The sequence below is a fragment of the Marmota flaviventris genome, chromosome 8 (genome assembly GCF_047511675.1).
Source record: "Marmota flaviventris isolate mMarFla1 chromosome 8, mMarFla1.hap1, whole genome shotgun sequence".
In the NCBI taxonomy this organism is placed as follows: domain Eukaryota; kingdom Metazoa; phylum Chordata; class Mammalia; order Rodentia; family Sciuridae; genus Marmota; species Marmota flaviventris.
The window spans coordinates 125,668,802-125,687,175 of record NC_092505.1 but is presented as its reverse complement, the minus strand read 5'-3'; the positions used below and the strand labels follow the sequence as shown (position 1 = coordinate 125,687,175).

The 18,374-nt window shown below is 35.7% G+C and overlaps 1 protein-coding gene across 2 annotated transcripts in view; it reads right to left on the bottom strand.

Moving 5' to 3' along the window:
* Positions 1-18,374, bottom strand: part of Stag1 (STAG1 cohesin complex component) — a 373,003-nt gene that overhangs the window by 247,815 nt on the left and 106,814 nt on the right. For both annotated transcript variants that reach the window (XM_071615631.1, XM_027933685.3), the window contains 2 exons: positions 10,268-10,378; positions 5,235-5,337 (listed from right to left, as the gene is read on the bottom strand). In XM_071615631.1, the coding sequence (XP_071471732.1) occupies positions 5,235-5,337; positions 10,268-10,296 (132 nt within the window). In that variant the 5' untranslated portion in view covers positions 10,297-10,378. The remainder of the gene's footprint in view (positions 1-5,234; positions 5,338-10,267; positions 10,379-18,374) is intronic.

Genomic DNA, 18,374 nt, shown 5'->3' with positions numbered 1-18,374 from the left:
ATTCCCTGTTACCCAGAACATCTAGACAAGATAATTGATAATTGGCTATACCAAACAAGAGGCTTCCGATGTAGATGAAATAGCCTTACAATGGAAGAAGGTGCTAGAGAAGGATGTGTAAATGCCTGCATTCAAGGCTTCAAAGAACAGGTTGACTTGCTGTGGACTAAACCAAATGGTGACTTTAAGCTAAAATCAACGTTCAATTACCATTCTGAAAATCCTAGGGTCCTTAAGAATTATACTAAATGTGCAATGTTTTATAAATGTAACAATAAAACCTGAATGATGAGACATCTATTTACAACATCCCCTGTTCAGGCCTACTGCTTTTTGAGCATGGGGTGGGAGTGTTCTTCGCTAATTAGTACTTTCCATTGACAATGCACCTGGTCATCTGATGGAAATGTACAATGAGATTAATGTTGTTTTCTTTCCTGCTAATAACATCCATTCTGCAGCCAGTGGATCAAAGAGTATTTGTGACTTCCAAATCTTATATTTAAAAAATACTAAATAAAAATACTATCATTGCCACACAGAATGATTCCTCTGATGAGTCTGGGGAAAATCAATGGAAAAATCTTCTGGAAAGGATTTACCATCATACATTCTATTATGAACAGATGTGATTCATGGGAGGAGGCCAAATACCAGCATTAACAGGAGTTTAAAATAAGTTGATTCCAACCCTCATAGATGACTTTCAGGGCCAAGGACTTCTGCAGAGGAAGACTCTGCACATGTGCTAGAAATAATAAGAACAATTAGGGATGAGCCTGGGGATGTGAATAAATTGGTGTAATCTCATGAAAAAACTTTAGTAGCTGAGAAGTTGCTACTGAGAGATGAGTGAAGAAAGATTTTCTAGAGATCGAAATGACTTCTGAGAAAATCCTGTGAACAATGCTTAAATGACAAAAAAAGGGCTGAGTACTACATAACTTTAGTTGATAAAGCAAAGGCAGGGCTTGAAAGAACTGATTGCAATTTTGAAACAATGAATAAGATACTAACACAAAGAGCTATGAACGCTACAGAGAAATTGTCCATTAACAGAAGAGTCAACTGCAGTGACAAACTTCGTTATTATCTTATATTAAGAAATTTACAGAGCCACATTCAACAGCAATCACAAGCCTGGTTCAACAACCACCACCCTAATCAGTCAGCAACTTTCAATAGGCAGGTAAGATCCTCCACCAAAAAAGCAAAATGACTCCTCAGGGCTCAAATGACTTAGCATTTTTTCCCAAAACATATTTTAACTAAGGTATACATTTTTAGATACAATGCTATGGCACACTTAACACACAACAATACAGTGAAAACATAATTTTTACTTGTCCTGGGAAATAAAAAATTGGTATGACTCACTTTATTGTGGTGTTCTAGAACCAAATCTGCAATGTCTCTGAGGTAAGCCTGTAATTATTTGCATAAAGAGATGCAATAACAACAAATACTATGTAGGACAACTGTCATACTTCCACAAAAAGGAGGTCTAGTGGCAAAAAAATGTTTTGAAAAATTAGCATATTAAAAATATTTATATACTGAAATGTCCCCTAAACATAAGGTGAACCCTAGGCATATGTTAACAAGGAAAGCAAAACTGTTCCTATTAGTATGCTCTTAAGACCGTTTATTGTTAACCAAATGAATAAAAACAGAATAAGTCCCCTTAAAAAGTAATCCATTAATAAACATAGATAAACCCTTTTGAAAAAGCAATAAATATGAGCTGGGGTTGTGGCTCAGCAGTATACTGCTTGCCTAGCACATATGGGGCACTGGGTTTGATCTTCACCACCACATAAAAATAAAATAAAGGTATTATATACAACTTAAAATATATATATATATATTTTTTAAAAAGCAAAAAAAAAAAAAAGGAGAAATACCCAAACACATAAAACTTAACAAAATTGAACTAGATACAATAATTACCCTGATTTAATCATTATACATTATGTACATCACAATGTATAATGTACCTCATATGTGCATACAATTATGGGCCAATTAAAAGTTTTTAAAGGAAGTAAAGAAGCAGAAATAAGAATAAATTAAAGAATGTAATAAAACATAGCTAAACAAAGTTATATATAATCGCTTGCCTAGCTAGCACGTGTAAGGCACTGGTTTCAATCCCTAGCACCACATAAAAATAAATAAAATAAAGACATGCTCTCCATTTACAACTACAAAAAATTAGTTATATATTATTCAAATTTGCATTTATCCAAAAAGGAACTAGTTGACATAAAATGCCCAATCAGTCTTCAGAACAAGTACCTGGTACATAAGTCAAATATGATCATTCTGACAATCATTTATTTCAATATTAACAGACTGGTATTCTGACTTCCGTAAGAAAAAGAATACGGGAATTGGGATATTCATTTAAATCCTAATTCTGCTACTCACTGTGTATGATCTTAAGCAATTTCCTCTTTTAAAGTCTGTTTTCTGCTGTGTAAAATGCATGAAGAGCTATATCATAGCAGTGGTGTGAGGATTAAATGACATAAAAATCACCACTCAATGCAAAACCCAATTTAAAAGCTCAGGAGGGGACTGGGGTCTCAGAGGTAGAAGGCTCACCTGGCATATGTGTGGTTTGATCCTCAGCATCACGTAAAAATAAAATAAAGGTATTGTGTCCAAATACAACTAAACTAAAAAAAAAAAACACCTCAGGAGGTAGTATTCTACTGTGTTGTGTTGTCTCCCTGATCATGAAATGGAGTGGACAGCCCTGTGAACTACTGAGTATGAATATAATGACTAAAGTATAAATAACACAAGTCTAAAAGGTTATTTTACTGTGATATTTTTTCCAATTCCAAGTTCATCCTGTAGATGTACTATTTATCTATTAGATTATATAGCTGCAATTTCACTAAATAAAGGTAGGTAGAAGTTAAAACCAAGGGTAACAAGTGTGTACTCAAATGGAAGAAGTTTGCCTTCCATCTTGGGGGAAAAAAAAAAAATTTGACCTGGAAAAATAAGTAACTAAGAATTCGGGCAAACAGAAAAGTAATTATATCAAAAAATCTTATTAACTCACTATGAAAGACTTCTATATTTATATCTATTTATCTATCTACAATAACTGGTTAAACAACATAACCATAAACTACAACAGGTGGGTAGAATTTGCATCATGTTTCTAACCAACAAACTATATAAGTGTTTTTTTGGTTATATTAATAAAACACTGTTATCTTGGGGTGTGATACTAATATTGCAGTGTAAACAAAGTAAGCCCTCACTTTTTTTTAAGTGACTATAATATTACAATCAATATTTTTTGTTTTCATGTATTCCTGGATCATCTCTCTGACCTCAAGGCAGGCCATAGAAAGAAGAAACTCTCTTCCCTAAAGCAGGTCCTACAAAATCTGCTTCCCTTGCTTTCTTGTCTTGGAGCTGCCCACACCCCCCCAATCTAAATTATCCTTGCCCGGTACTAGGTCATGAGACGCTCACCTCATTCCAGAGGCCTACTGCCCCATACCCTGGAGAGAGGTCAAAAAGCTACTGAAGCAGACAGGCCTTGCTGGGTTTCCCAATCCAGTGAACTAGCATTAGATATGCAATAAAGTTTCCATAAAACCCCCAAAGACCAGAGTTCAGAGAGATTCTGGCCAGCTGGACATGCGGAGGTTCCCAGAAGGTGGCACACCCTCAACAAGTATTAAAGCTCAGTGCCCCTTCTCTCATATCTCTACCTATGCTTCTCTTTATCTTCATTTTTCATAATATCCTTTATAATAAACTGGTAAAGCTAACTATTTCCCTGAGGTTTGTGAGCTGCTCAAGCAAATTAATCAAAGGAAAGGGCTGTAGGAAACCCAATTTATAGACAGTTGGGTTAGAAGCGTAGGCAAACCAACCTGGGCCTTATAACTAATGGTAGTGGGAATTTGGGACTGAGCCCTCAACCTATGGTATCTGATACTATCTTCAGGTAGATGATGGACTGGGAGTGTGAATCAGTGGTAGAACCCATGCCAGATAGATGGTGTCAGAATAAATTGGATTACAAGATAACCAGCTGATGTCTGCTTCTACAAAATACTTGCTTGCTTACTTACTGGTAAGGAAAAAAAAAAAAAATCCCTAAACCTTCTGAGGTCACTGAAGTCTTCCTTGTTGATTGTTGTGGTGAGAATAGAGGAAAAGCATAGTTTGTTTTATCCAACACATTTATACATTTTAAAATATTTACAGATGAAATAACATGAGAAAGAAAGAAAGCAAAGAGGTGGAGAGATGAAACAAGACTGGCCATATTAAGAACTGCTGAATGGAAGGGAAAAGAAGGGAGAAGGGGAATAGCATGGATGGCGAAAGGAGACCCTCATCATTATATAAAATACATGTATGAAGATGTGAAAATGCATTCTGCTGTCATATATAAATTTTAAAATTACATTAAAAAAAAGAACTGCTGAAGATGGACAATGGGTATATAGCAGGCGGGTAGGAAGGGTCATGATACTACTTGTTGAAGATGGAGACTAGATAAATGTGTGTGGGGGTATTCATGATACTACTATGTCTCCTATAAAAGTAGGCTAAAATTATTCATAACAACTTTCATCACAGAGGGAGGAAAAAAACTACTAGTAGCAAAAATTGTCATACATTAGTACAGAATGCTACAAGCCTTAACCTCTTGACATATTGTTACCATTATCTCTGAAAAGTTTATGCATGTTTAATTAACTGAAAGTCTTAAAACATGTACAGGTATCCTCAGAGGAAGGATATCTAAAGATCTTCTAAAATTCTCAATCATCTATCAATGAGACTATATTCTCAGTGTAATCCCAGATCTTCAAACTAGTACTCTCAAACTGAACTCGTAAGAGCACAACAAAACAGAGAATCAAAAAAGAAGTAATCAAGAATTTCAAGTGAAAAGCAGGACTCTTAAATAACTATACCCCATGCAAATGTCAGAACTACTTCTATGCCTTCAAATGATGCGCCAAATATGGAAGGCAAAAAAAAGATACAATAATTTCCTTTTTCTTATCACTGCTAAGCTAGTTTACAAAGAAAAGTTTCCAAAAATTTCTGAGCCTTCACTAGAATTTTTACAAATAATAATAAAAGAGTGTTAAAACAGCACTAGTACAACAATTAACAAATAGCTATTATGAAAACCATTTAAATCATGACTATTAAAGAAATAAAGAAGACAAGTAAATACATACTGGAGGCCGGCCAGGACGACCCCTTTTTCTTTTTCCTTTGACCTCTGTTTCTTCAAGTTCGCTGCCAGCATCAGAATGAGCAGTAGTTTCATTAGTTGAATCCCTAGAAAACATTATTTTAGTAAACAAATTAATTAATAAATACAATGCAGCGCTAAATGCAGCACTATTCTACTACTTTCCTTATCTCCTGCTGTATCACTAAATACAGGTGGTTAATATTTCTACTTTCAGAAAAACTCTTCACTAAACCAAAATTTTTATCCTTCCTGCTTAATATCATATTAACATTGAATGAAATGAACTCCCAAATAAAGAGGAAAATTAAAAGGAGGAAATGACTGTGGAAAGGGCAGCTTATACATAAAATATAAATGCAAAACACTAATTCTTCAGTATAAAAAGATGGAGGGTTAGGAGGAATTCTATAAAATCCTTAAAGTCAGAGAAATCCTAGTAAATGGTGGAATGAGTTAGACATCATAACCCTAAGTACATGTATGAAGACACAACTGTTACGAAAATACTTGTATATAATCAGTGACTTGAAAAATTGTGCTCTATATGTGTAATGTGAAATGAATTGTATTCTGCCGTTGTATATGACAAATTAGAATAAAGAATTTAATTTAAAAAATGTTTATCAAGGGACTCTTACTTTAGTAAGTTATTATAAATGTTACAAATATTATTAAAATAAAGGATTCATAGTATACAGTCTACAAATAATATTAAAATATACACTACTCTTTACTGCAAATTCCACATAGCCACTTGGTTCTCACAAAATGATTTTGATAAGTATAACTCTTTCATCCTTATCTAAAATTATGGTTGTAACTGATGAATAAACAAGAGTTTCTGACATGAAAAAGTAGTATTTTTTGTTATTCACTTTAATGAACAGAATGTCAAAGTGAAATGAAAAAGATCTCAGTTGGAATTTCACTCATTAGTCAATACTACAAGCAACTTATTTGCTGAATCAGAAGAGTTCTCAATACTAGAAAAATATTGTGGGGCTGGGGATGTGGCTCAAGCGGTAGCACGCTCTCCTGGCATGCGTGCGGCCTGGGTTTGATTCTCAGCACCACATACAAACAAAGATGTTGTGTCCACCGAAAACAAAAATAAATAAATATTAAAATTCTTTCTCTCTCTCTCTCTTTAAAAAAAAAAAAGAATATTGTTCTATTCATAATGTAAGGCTATATCTAACACACCTCACATTCTTAACAACTTCCCTCTAATTTTCTAAACTCCGTACACAATAAACTAAACAGTAAATCAAATCATGATTTGTGGTATTTCCTCATTTTCATGGTGTAAATACTAGGAATATTTACATAGCCATAGCCAATTTCAAACTATCAAAGTGGCATAAAGAGTTGAGAAATGATGAAATGCAGTACATCTTTAAACCATATTCCACCATACGTATACAACAGGTGTTAAGTTACAACCTCAATAGTGATATATACAAAATAATTAGAAAATTATGAATTGAGTATATATTTTTATTTTTAGTATGATTTAATTTTAAGCTTATGTCACTTAATGTTTTATAATGGCTATGGTTGTATTTAACTGGCTTTCAAAACTTCCTGAAAGTTTTGGCTTTCACAAGCCAATACAGGTTGGCTCCAACATGGCACTGAAAAAGAATACATCATATGAACAAGAATCTCTTCACGAAATTCTACATTACTAACTCTATTAAGGAACTACATAAAATTACAAAAAGCAGGAAGGATACACAATACTAATAGCAATAGTAAATCTAATTCAAAATCTACTATTTTCAATCTGCTTCACTAATGTTCTTCTTAGTCTCTCCTTGTTTTGCTTCCTTAAAGCTTAATTCTCAGTGTCTGCTCTTTTCTCCTTTGTAGATATATCTCTTCCACTTAATGTATAACTTCTATAAAAATTACTTGGATACCTTATCAGTAGATCTGACCACATTTCAGATCTCTGATTCAAGATTATTAACTTGTATATGTGCTTCTTTGAAAGCTACCTCACATTCACCAAATACATCTAAAATTAGTCCAAAGTGGGAAATAGGAAGAGGGAGGGAAGGGGGGTGAGAATGAGAAGAGGAAAAGGGTGGAAAAAGAATGGATGACAATTATCAATGTATAATATATGCATGTATGGAAATATCACAGTGAAATCCATTAATTTGTGTAATTTGTGTGTGTGTGTGTGTGTGTGTGTGTGTGTGGTTTTTTGTTTGTTTGTTTTTTTGTACTGGGGCTTGAACTCAGGGACCCATGACCACTGAGCCACACCCCCAGCCCTATTTTGTATTTTATTTAGAAACAGGATTTCACTAAGTTGCTTAGCACCTTGCTGTTGCTTAGGCAGGCTTCAAACTCACGATCTTCTTATCTCAGAGCCTCCCAAGCTGCTGGAATTACAGGCGTGCATCAGTGTTCCCAGCGTTAATTGTAATTTTTAAAAATGAAAAAACTTAAGGCCAATTCTGATTAAGTTCTGGCTCTCTCTGCTAATGGAAACATCATTATTTAACTGCTTTTGAAAGTTTAGTGCATGAGTGTGTTTTAAATTACTATACAAACTTGTATCACCACTATTATTCTCTTATTCAAATTCATGATGGTATCACTTTTCCTCTTGTGCCTCCTGCTAACACAAGTCCTCCCCAGTCATCCTTCTCAGTATAATAATCTATCACTCATTCTTTCCATTATTATTAATTACCATGATCACCACTCCCCAAAATGATCTCAATTAATCTCCCTGTTTTTATCATCCCCTCTGTCCGAGCCATTCTACACATTACTACCAAAACATTCTCATATCATGTTAATCCCTGCTTGCAAATCTTCTATTTAAAACTATAAATAATATTATAAATAATATCTTGGACTTAGCAAACTTAAAAGGACTTCACAGTTAATATTTTAGACTTGTGGGTCTTCAGATTTCTACAGCTACTACTCTGATCCCACAGCATAAATGTAATCATATACAATATATAAATGAATGAAATAGCTATTTTCCAATACTATACCCATATATTATCTTTACTTTATAAATGGTGGAAATTGAAGTGTTTATTCCTCTACAATGAAGACAGGTACTATGGTTTGAAAACATGTTCCCCCAAAGGCCCGTGTGTTAAAGACTTGGTCACCAACCCTTGGCACAACAGGGAAGTGATAAAACCTTTAGGAAGCAGTGGAGGCATGCCCTTGAAGGGGATGCTGGGGCTCCAGCCACTTCCTTTCTCTCTTTGCTTTCTGGTTGCCATGAGATGAGCAGTTTGCTCAACCACATACTCTCCACCATGATCCTCACCAACTCAACAGGGAAAACTGATTATGGACTAGAATCTCTGAAACTATAAGCCAAAATGAATCTATAAGTTGATTATCTCTGGTATTTTGTCACCAAGACAGACGGCTGTGATAGAATATATAACACATCAACAAAATTCCCAGAAAATGATGTTTATTAGTTTTCAACTTTATCTCTAGTTGACAAATCTAAACCAGAGTTCATTTACCCAGTTCCCTCTAAATACATAGACATTACAGATTTACATTTTTCTGAAAATATTTCAGTTACAAAGCATAATAACACTAAACATCCATACATCATCTTTAAATACTAACACAGTTTAAATATAACCTGTTTCATATTTTATCAAAGAGTTATTAACATGAGGGCCTGTCTAATATTAGTGTGTGCCAGGAGCAAATCATACCAGAAAAATTAGACACAAAAATGCACAGTTTAGGAGATGCATCAGAAACAAAGAGAGAGGGAATGTTATTTTAAGCATGGTGAAAGAAAAAAAAATATGGAAATGTAGGAGCACAGAAGGACACCTACCTAAAACTTGAGGGTTCAAAGGAGCTTTCTTAGAGGCATAACACTTTGCTAGAGACACACATAGGTGGATACCTGAGTCCTTACCTGAGTTAGACAGGTAAGGATAGAAGTGCATAAACACAAAAAGCAAAAGCAAGCATACAAACAAAAAACCATGCGGACTGCAAAAAATCAGTGTTATATTCAAGTCAAGGTACAGACGCATGAAGTAAGTAGGTAGAAAAGACTTCTATTTTCTATATTAGAGAGAAAGAACAAAGGAAGGTATTAACCATCTTTTAGGCCAGGTAAGGAATTTAGAAAGCTTTATTTCTTGGAACTGAGGGGAAAAAAGAAATCCAGGAGATTAATCAGAAGGCTGTCCTTTGGAAAAGAGGTATATAGATTAACAGGACCAGTAATAAGATAAATGTTTAAATTCATCACTTTCATTATAGCTAAACCATCATTATCATATAGGGCCAAAGTATATGGATCCTTGATTTATAGCTATGAAATGAACAGTATCTGCTATTACTGTTAACATATTTCCCAGAGATTCCAAAAGAAATTCCAGTTCTAAATTTGTCCTCCAAATCTAAGGAGATGCCACCAAAAACATCAAATAGTATTCCCTTACATTACTTCAGGTAATCAGAATAGCCAACAATTTCAATGTCAGGGGATAGAAAGAACCTTTTAAAAAATTTAAAGGAGAGCAGGGAGAAGGTATAAAAAGCATGATATAGGGTTAAAGTTAATACACTTTTCCTTGTAAATGGCCAGATTGAATATTTTTTGGCTTCTGAGATAATATTCATTATCATAATTTAAAGTATAAAGCAGCCATAACATGTATGTGAAGAACACTATATAAAGCAAAACCAGTGTTAGTCTGATCCAATAACAATTTACAAAAATAGGCAGCATTTGGCTCTTGGGTCATAATTTGCTGAGCCCAGATATAGGACATTAACATCTTTTTTGTTCAATATCAGAGAACATGCTGACATTCTCTTAGCAAGGACATGAATGGATATGGTAATTATATACTCAAATACTTAAACTTTCAAACATACTGTCTCAATATCAAAGAACATATATACTGTGTCTCATCAAAGAGAACCCCATAATATAGAATCTGTATCCATCTTTCTTTTTAAAACAGGAAAGAAAATTCTAATACTTACTGTAACACTGGTAACTCTGAAGTAATCATTGCTAGAGCGGTTGTTCCACAATGCAGCAAAAGAATCAAGTTCTGTATAATTCAAAATTTTAAAACAACCACAAAGGTAACCCTGTTAATTGGAAAAAAAAATAATAATTATTTAAAAATAAAGTGATATGCCAGATAAATAGATACAATCAATCAGTACCTCCAGCAATCTCACTACTTAATATTTACCCAAATAAGTTGAATCCACACAGAAACCTGCACAAGGATGTTTACCATATCTTTATTCATGATTGCCAAAACTTGGAAACAACCAAGACATCCTCTAGTAGTGAATAGAAAAACACACTGTGGTACAGACAACAGAATATTGCTCGGTATTTAAAAGAAATAAACAATCAAGCCATGAAAAGAAGAGAAATCTTAAATAAATATTACTAAGTGAAAGGAGTCAATCTGAAACGGGTGCATACTGCATGACTTCAATTATACAGTACTCTTGAAGAAACAAATCTATGGAGACAATAGATCAGTGGTTGCAGGATGGTGCAGGCCGGAATGAAAATGAATAGGCAGAGCACAGGGGGTTTTAAGAGCAGTGGAACTTTTATGAATGATACTGTAATGCTGGATATGTAATATAGCTGTCAAAAACCTGTAGGATATACCACTGAGTGAATTCTAATTCAAAATCTACAGACTTTGGATGGTAATGCCATGTCAATGTAGGTTGTATTCTAACAAAGGTACCACTTTGGTAACTATGTTGATAGTAGGAGAGATTGAGCTAGAGTCAGTGGGTATAAGAGAAATCAGTCAGACTTTTGCTCAATTTTAGTATAAATCTTAAAACTGCTCTAAAAAAAGTAAATAATGTATCAGCAGATTAAGGTATCTAATAGATGCTAGCTAATTTATGTATTGATATCTTAATATTTCTTGTTCCTTAGTCAGTGTTTGACCTCACGTAGATTTAAGTGTAAAAAAGTTCATGTAGATATGCAAATACAGACACAATGCCCCCATTTATTAAAACAAGGAATATCTTTGAAGTCATATACCATGCTGCAAAGGATGAAGGTAGGGTAATGATGCAGAATACAACTGCTAAGCTAATCATCTCATAGTATAATACTCTGTCTCATACATGATTATTAACTGAATCAAACGCAAGGATTTAAAGGGCACAGAATATTTCCAATTACATGAAGTTTTATTTGTAAATCACTAGGTCCTATTTCTTTAATCACAGGAATTCACTATCAATGTAATTATATTAACTATATAATAAAATGTTATTAATTTGAGCCTCATTTTTTATTCCTGAAGATTCTCTTAGCAGTGTATACATCACACAAACACACAGGCAGGTGATGGTGGTGGTAGGGCACCACAAAATTTGCTAAGCAAATCAATGGTTACAATGACAACAAGATTATTTAAGAAGCTGCTTTTCAACAGTTTCTATTGAATGGTATTCTAACTACACAGAAGTAATATAGTTGTTAACTATTTTTGCTAGAATTATGATTATCACCTATGTGAATGATATCAAATTAAGGATATTAAGAGAAAAAAATATCCAATATAACATACATGAATATATAATTGAATTATCTTTAATACAAACATGGAAGTAGTATTCAACCAAGAAAACAACATTTCAATCTCTCCTCTCAGTGAAACTTAATCTGTGAATGAAGACAGATTTTGTAGCTCTTTCAGGAAGATTGCCAAAACAGATTTAGATCTTCCAAGTTACATAGCAATTTACACTAAAAGATGACCTAAATCACCAGGCAACATAAAGATACTAGGAAAGACCAGGTGCAGTGGATCACGCCTGTAATCTCAGCAGCTCAGGAGGCTGAGGCAGGAGGATCTCAAGTTTAAAGCCTAAGCAATTCAGTGAGACCCTATCTCTGAACAAAATAGGGCTGGAGATGTGGCTCAGGGGTCATGTGTCCTGGAGTTCAATCCGCAATACCAAAAAAAAAAAACCAAGAAAAGAGAGTGGTAAATCCTTTGATAACACTAATCTAGAAACTCTCAGATATTAAGCATACAAAAGGATACTTTTAACCACAATTTAATCATGTGCTCAGTGGGACAGCGATAAAGTTCATTTGTAACAATAATCACTATTCTACTCTCTCACCTAACAATTTATCCTAAAATGCTATTCTTACAATCTCTTGGTAACACAATCCTAAAAATCAAAAGGAAAAAGAGTAGAGTTATTAAGAGTTTGAATTCTGGAGCCAAACTGCCTAGGTACTTATAACATGTATGCTACTTTCTAAATCTGCAATCCACTATGCCTCAGCATTCTCATCTGCAATAATAAACGAAGCCATAATTCATATAGTAGCCATGGAGAGTGACTGTAGGAATACCTCGAACTCTTTAATGAGTATTAACTCTTAGGCACAGGAAGAAGGGGCAGATAGACAAAAGCATAAAAGAATGTAAGCTCCTTAAGGGCAGGAATTGTTCTTTTTACTTATTGCTGTATTTATAATGCCTAAAACCTAGTAAACATGTTTAATTAAAAATGTGTATGTTAGTCATCAGAGAAATACAAATCAAACTACAAGGAAATATAGCCCCACTCCAGTCAGAATGGTTATTATTTTAAAAAGGTAAAAGAAAGAAGAAGTAACATAAAAGATAAGTATTGGGGAAGACGCGGAGAAAGGGAATGCTTAGACATTGCTGGTAAGAATAGAAATACTATAGCAATTATGGAAACAATGTGGATGTTTCCCAAAAAAATTAAAAACAAAACTGTCACACAATCCCAAGAAAATAAAATCAGTATGATATCTGCACTCTTTTTAATTAACCTAACTGCCCATAAACATGAACTGATAAAGAGAATGCAGTATACATACACAATGAACAAGTAGGGTGACTCTACTCCACAATTTCATATTGTATATTGCAAAATACCTATAAGAAAGAATCTTGAATGTTCTCACTACAAACAAGTGATGTTTAAAGTGATAAATACGCTAATTACCCTGAATTCAGCATAACACTTTGTATACATGTACCAAAATATTACGAGATACCACATAAATGGGTGGGGGTGGTGATAAGGAGAGTACACAAAATTAAGGATAAGAACTCCTGGGGCTGGGATTGTGGCTCAGCAGTAGAGCGCTCGCCTAGCACGGGCAGGACCTGCTGAGAGCCACGGCTGAGTCTGTATGGCCCCTGGCATTTTGCCAACAGTATTGATTGACAGGCGCCTCTGCCGCAACTTTTGAGTTCTCGCACTATTTTGGAGTTCTCGTGGGGATTTCCGGGGATTCCCCGAGAGTTCCCATTGGTTGGGGAAGTGCAGGAGGAGGGATTTCCGGGAGAGATAGTTCCGGCTGGGGGTTCCTGGACAAGCATCGTGGCGCGTTCGGGAGGATTCCCCAGGAGCTGTGTGAAGTGTTTTCCTACAGTTTAAAAATAAAGTTTGTTCCTGCTTCAGTGGCTCGTGATTTGTGCCCAGCCAGACTGCGGCATTTGGTGGCCCGTGCGGGGAACGTCTGAAGCTTCGGGGTAAGTGAAATTGCTTGCCCCTAAGGGAAGGCGAGAGAATGGGTGACCATTTTAAAAAACAATGTGTTCTTGTTTTGATTTGTTTTGTGTTTGTTTCAAGCTGCCTATCCCTAGAATTTTATCAGGCAGATTGGGAAAAATGGTTGGCTCAAGGTTTGAAGTTGTTCACCCCTGAGGAAGAGATAGAAATAGACCACAAATGCACATATCAAGAAAATAGGAAAATTGATACAACAATTTTTTGTTCCGTTTTTGTTTCATTCTGTTTCGGTTTTGTTTTGTGTTATCTTATTGGGTTGCGTTATCTTTATAACAGATTAGAAATTAGTAAAAAACAAACTGAAAGAGTGTTAAGTAAATTGTTAGAGGTTCAGACCATGGAGAAAGACATTTTAGATCAAGCAAAAGAGAAGGTCTCTCAAGCTAGTCAGACAGAGGAAGAAAATTTAAAGGAAGAAAGCTTAGAGGAGAAACAGCTATTAGGGAAAAAGCTACAACAGGAGGCTGCTACTAACACCGTTCTATCACCAGAGGGCGTAATTCAACCAACAGCTCCCCCTATGGAGATAGCTGAGTGGCCCTCAAACCCCGTAGTTGATAGATGGGATCCTGAGACAGGACCTCAAAGATTAGCATGCCCTGTACTTGAGCAGGCAGGAGGGCAGCGAATTCACCGTGCTTTAGATTTCAAAACAGTGAAGCAGTTAAAGGAGGCTGTAACAACCTATGGTCCTCAAGCACCGTTCACTGTAAGCAAGGTCGAATCCATTACCAACTTGGACATGACGCCAGCAGATTGGGCTAGTATGTGTAAATCTGTGCTAAATGGAGGACAATATTTGTTATGGAAGGTTGCCAATGAGGAATTTTGCAGGGAGACAGCTAGACGAAATGCAGCAGCCGGTTACCCTCAAAGAAATCTAGATATGTTGTTAGGAAAAGGACCTTATGAGGGTCAACGGCAACAAATTGAATATGATCCTGGCGTATACGCACAAATTGCTGTAGATGCGGTTAGGGCATGGAAAACTTTACAGGGGCATGGAGGTTTACAAGGTCAATTATCTAAGGTAATACAAGGAACTAATGAACCTTACGCTGAATTTGTAGATAGGCTTATTCAAGCAGCTTCTAGAATTTTTGGGGATACAGAACAGGCAAATCGTTGTTGCAGAGAGGTCATTAGACCATGGAGACATGAAGATTTAAACACATATATTAAATTATGTAGAGACATTAATGAACAAGGGCAAGTCTTAGCAGCAGTACAACAGGCTTTAGATGCCAGGCCAAAAACATGCTATAATTGTGATCAAACAGGACATTTTAAAGGGAGTTGCCCCATAGGAGGAGGGTTTAACAAAGCTAGATATCAAACGAATAGAATACCGGGTATTTGCCCACGATGCCGTAGAGGGAAACATTGGGCTAATGAATGCCGTTCTCAAACCACCATAGAGGGTATTCCGTTATCAAAAAACAGACAAGGACCAAGTGTTTACCCAAGATATTGTCGAGAAAGGCATCGAGCTCCATTGCCAAAAAACGGACAGGGGGGCCCAATGCTCCGGGGCCCACGACCACAAATGTACAGGGCACTGGAGGAACCCAGAAACACCATGGAGGAACCCAGCAATACCATCAGGGTAGTGCCCAGGACACATTATCCATCAGATCTCTCATCAGACGAACCAGAGGGAGCGCAGGGTTGGACATCTGCGCCTCCGCCAGAGCAGTACTAACTCCAGAGATGGGAGTTCAAATCATTCCCACAGGAGTAAAAGGACCTCTTCCCCAAGGAACAGTAGGCTTATTGTTAGGACGCAGTTCTTCTACGCTAAAAGGACTTATGATAAGTCAAGGGGTAATTGATCCCGATTATGAAGGTGAAATAAAAATTATAGCTAGTTCTCCAAAGGGTATATCAGTAATTTCACCAGGAGATAGAATAGCACAGTTATTAATAATACCCAGCCTACATGATAAATTTTCCAGTAGTACTATAGAAAGAGGTTCCAGGGGATTAGGCTCCACAGGTGTAGATTGGGCTATGCTGTCTTTAAATTTAGATTCTCGCCCCATGCTAAAACTAAATATTCAAGGACATGTATTTAATGGGCTACTGGATACAGGTGCAGACCTTAGAATCATATCTCGTCAAGAATGGCCACAACATTGGCCGCTACAACAAGCCACTCAAACGCTTCGAGGTCTAGGAGTGGCAACTAATCCCCATAGAAGTGCAATGGTATTAGATTGGAAGGATCCTGAAGGATGCGAAGGAACTATACAGCCATATGTATTGGATCATCTTCCTATAAATTTATGGGGACGAGATGTCCTAGATCAATTAGGACTAACATTAACAAATAACATCAATTCAAATGCGCCCACTATTAGGGCTAGACAAGGTTTCAGGAAAGAAAAAAGATTAGGAGAACAAGGCATAGCAGCACCCATTCAAATAGATCAGGGAATAAATAGACATGGACTGGGTTTTCAGAAGGGGTCACTGAGGCAATAAAAATTACTTGGAAATCAGATAGACCAGTATGGGTTCCTCAGTGGCCCCTGACTAAAGAAAAGATACAAGCAGCCCATGACCTGGTCAAACAACAATTAGCGGAGGGACATATACAACCTTCGGTATCTCCTTACAATACTCCCATTTTTGTCATTAAAAAGAAATCTGGTAAATGGAGATTATTGCAAGATTTAAGAGCCATTAATAATGAGATGGTTATTATGGGACCTGCTCAATCGGGGATTCCTCAATTGTCTGCTTTGCCAAAAACCTGGTACGTTTTAGCTATAGATATTAAAGATTGTTTTTTTTCAATTCCAATTCATCCTGAGGATAGTCCACATTTTGCATTTACTATCCCTGCACTGAATCATGAAGGTCCTGATCAGAGATATGAATGGAAAGTACTCCCTCAAGGGATGGCTAACAGCCCAACTATGTGTCAAATTTATGTTAACAAAGCAATCCAGCCACTTAGAAATCAAAATCCTAAACTACAAATATTTCACTATATGGATGATGTATTGTTAGCACACAAAGATAAAAACACATTGCTAGAATGTTATGCCACACATACAAATTTATTAAAAAATTATAATCTAGAGATAGCAATAGATAAAGTACAATTAAATTTTCCAATTAATTATTTAGGAGTTCTATTATCCTCAACCATGGTCCGTCCACCAAAAATTCAAATACGAGTAGATCAACTCAAATCACTTAACGACTTTCAAATGTTATTGGGAGACATAAATTGGATAAGGCCTTATCTAGGCATACCAACAGGAGAGTTGGGACCTTTATTTGATATCCTAAAAGGTCCATCAGATCCAAATTCACCCCGCATGTTAACGCCTGAAGCAAGAAAGGCATTAAAAATTATTGAAACATATATGGAAAATATGCATTTGGATAGAATTGATATAACTTTGCCTTTATTATTTATTGTAATACCAACAAAAAATATTCCTACAGGAGTATTTTGGCAAGAAGGTCCATTATTGTGGATACATTTATCTTATTCTCCTAACACTATTCTTACTAGGTATCCTGAGGCTGTAGGACAATTAATACTCAAAGGAATAAAAGCAGCAAAGGGAGTGTTTGGAATTTCTCCCAATAAAATTATTACTCCATATACTATGGATCAAATTGATGAGTTAGCTAATGAGTTAAATACTTGGGCAATAATCATGTGTAAATCTAATGTTTCATTTGATAATCACTTACCATCTAATCCTTTGTTGTCTTTTTGGTCTTCGCATCCTGTAGTTTTTCCAAAAATGACAAGAAAAACCCCTATCATGAATGCTCCAAATGTATTCACTGATGGGTCAAATAATGGTACAGCAGCAGTAGTTACCCCTGATCAAACTTTTACATTTTTAGTACCCAAACAATCAGCTCAAAATGTAGAGCTTAATGTAGTTTTACAAGCTTTTGTGATGTTTAAAGATTCTGTATTTAATTTATTCTCTGATAGTCAGTATGTAGTTAATGCTATAGTATCCCTTGAAGATGCTGGCAGGATTTCCCCTTCCTCTACTGTTTTCTCTTTGTTTTCTGCTATACAAAGTCTAATCTGGGACAGAAAAGATCCATTCTTTATAGGACATATCAGAGCACATACAGGATTGCCTGGAGCCCTTAGTTTGGGCAACGATTTAGCAGATAAAACTACACATGACATACATATTTTCTCTACACTAGAAGAAGCTACACATTTTCATAAAAGGTTCCATGTCAATGCTAATACTTTACAAAAGCGTTTTAAAATAACTAAGGAACAAGCTAGACAAATGATAAAACAATGTCAAAATTGTGTGACCTTTTTACCACAAGTTAATCTTGGAGTCAATCCTAGAGGACTGATACCTAACCATATTTGGCAGATGGACGTCACACACTTGCCACAATTTGGAAAATTAAAATATTTGCATGTTACAGTTGATACTTCTTCCGGATTTTTGATGGGCTCCCTTCATTCCGGAGAAAAAACTAAAGATGTTATAGCTCATTGCTTACAAAATTTTGCCACTGT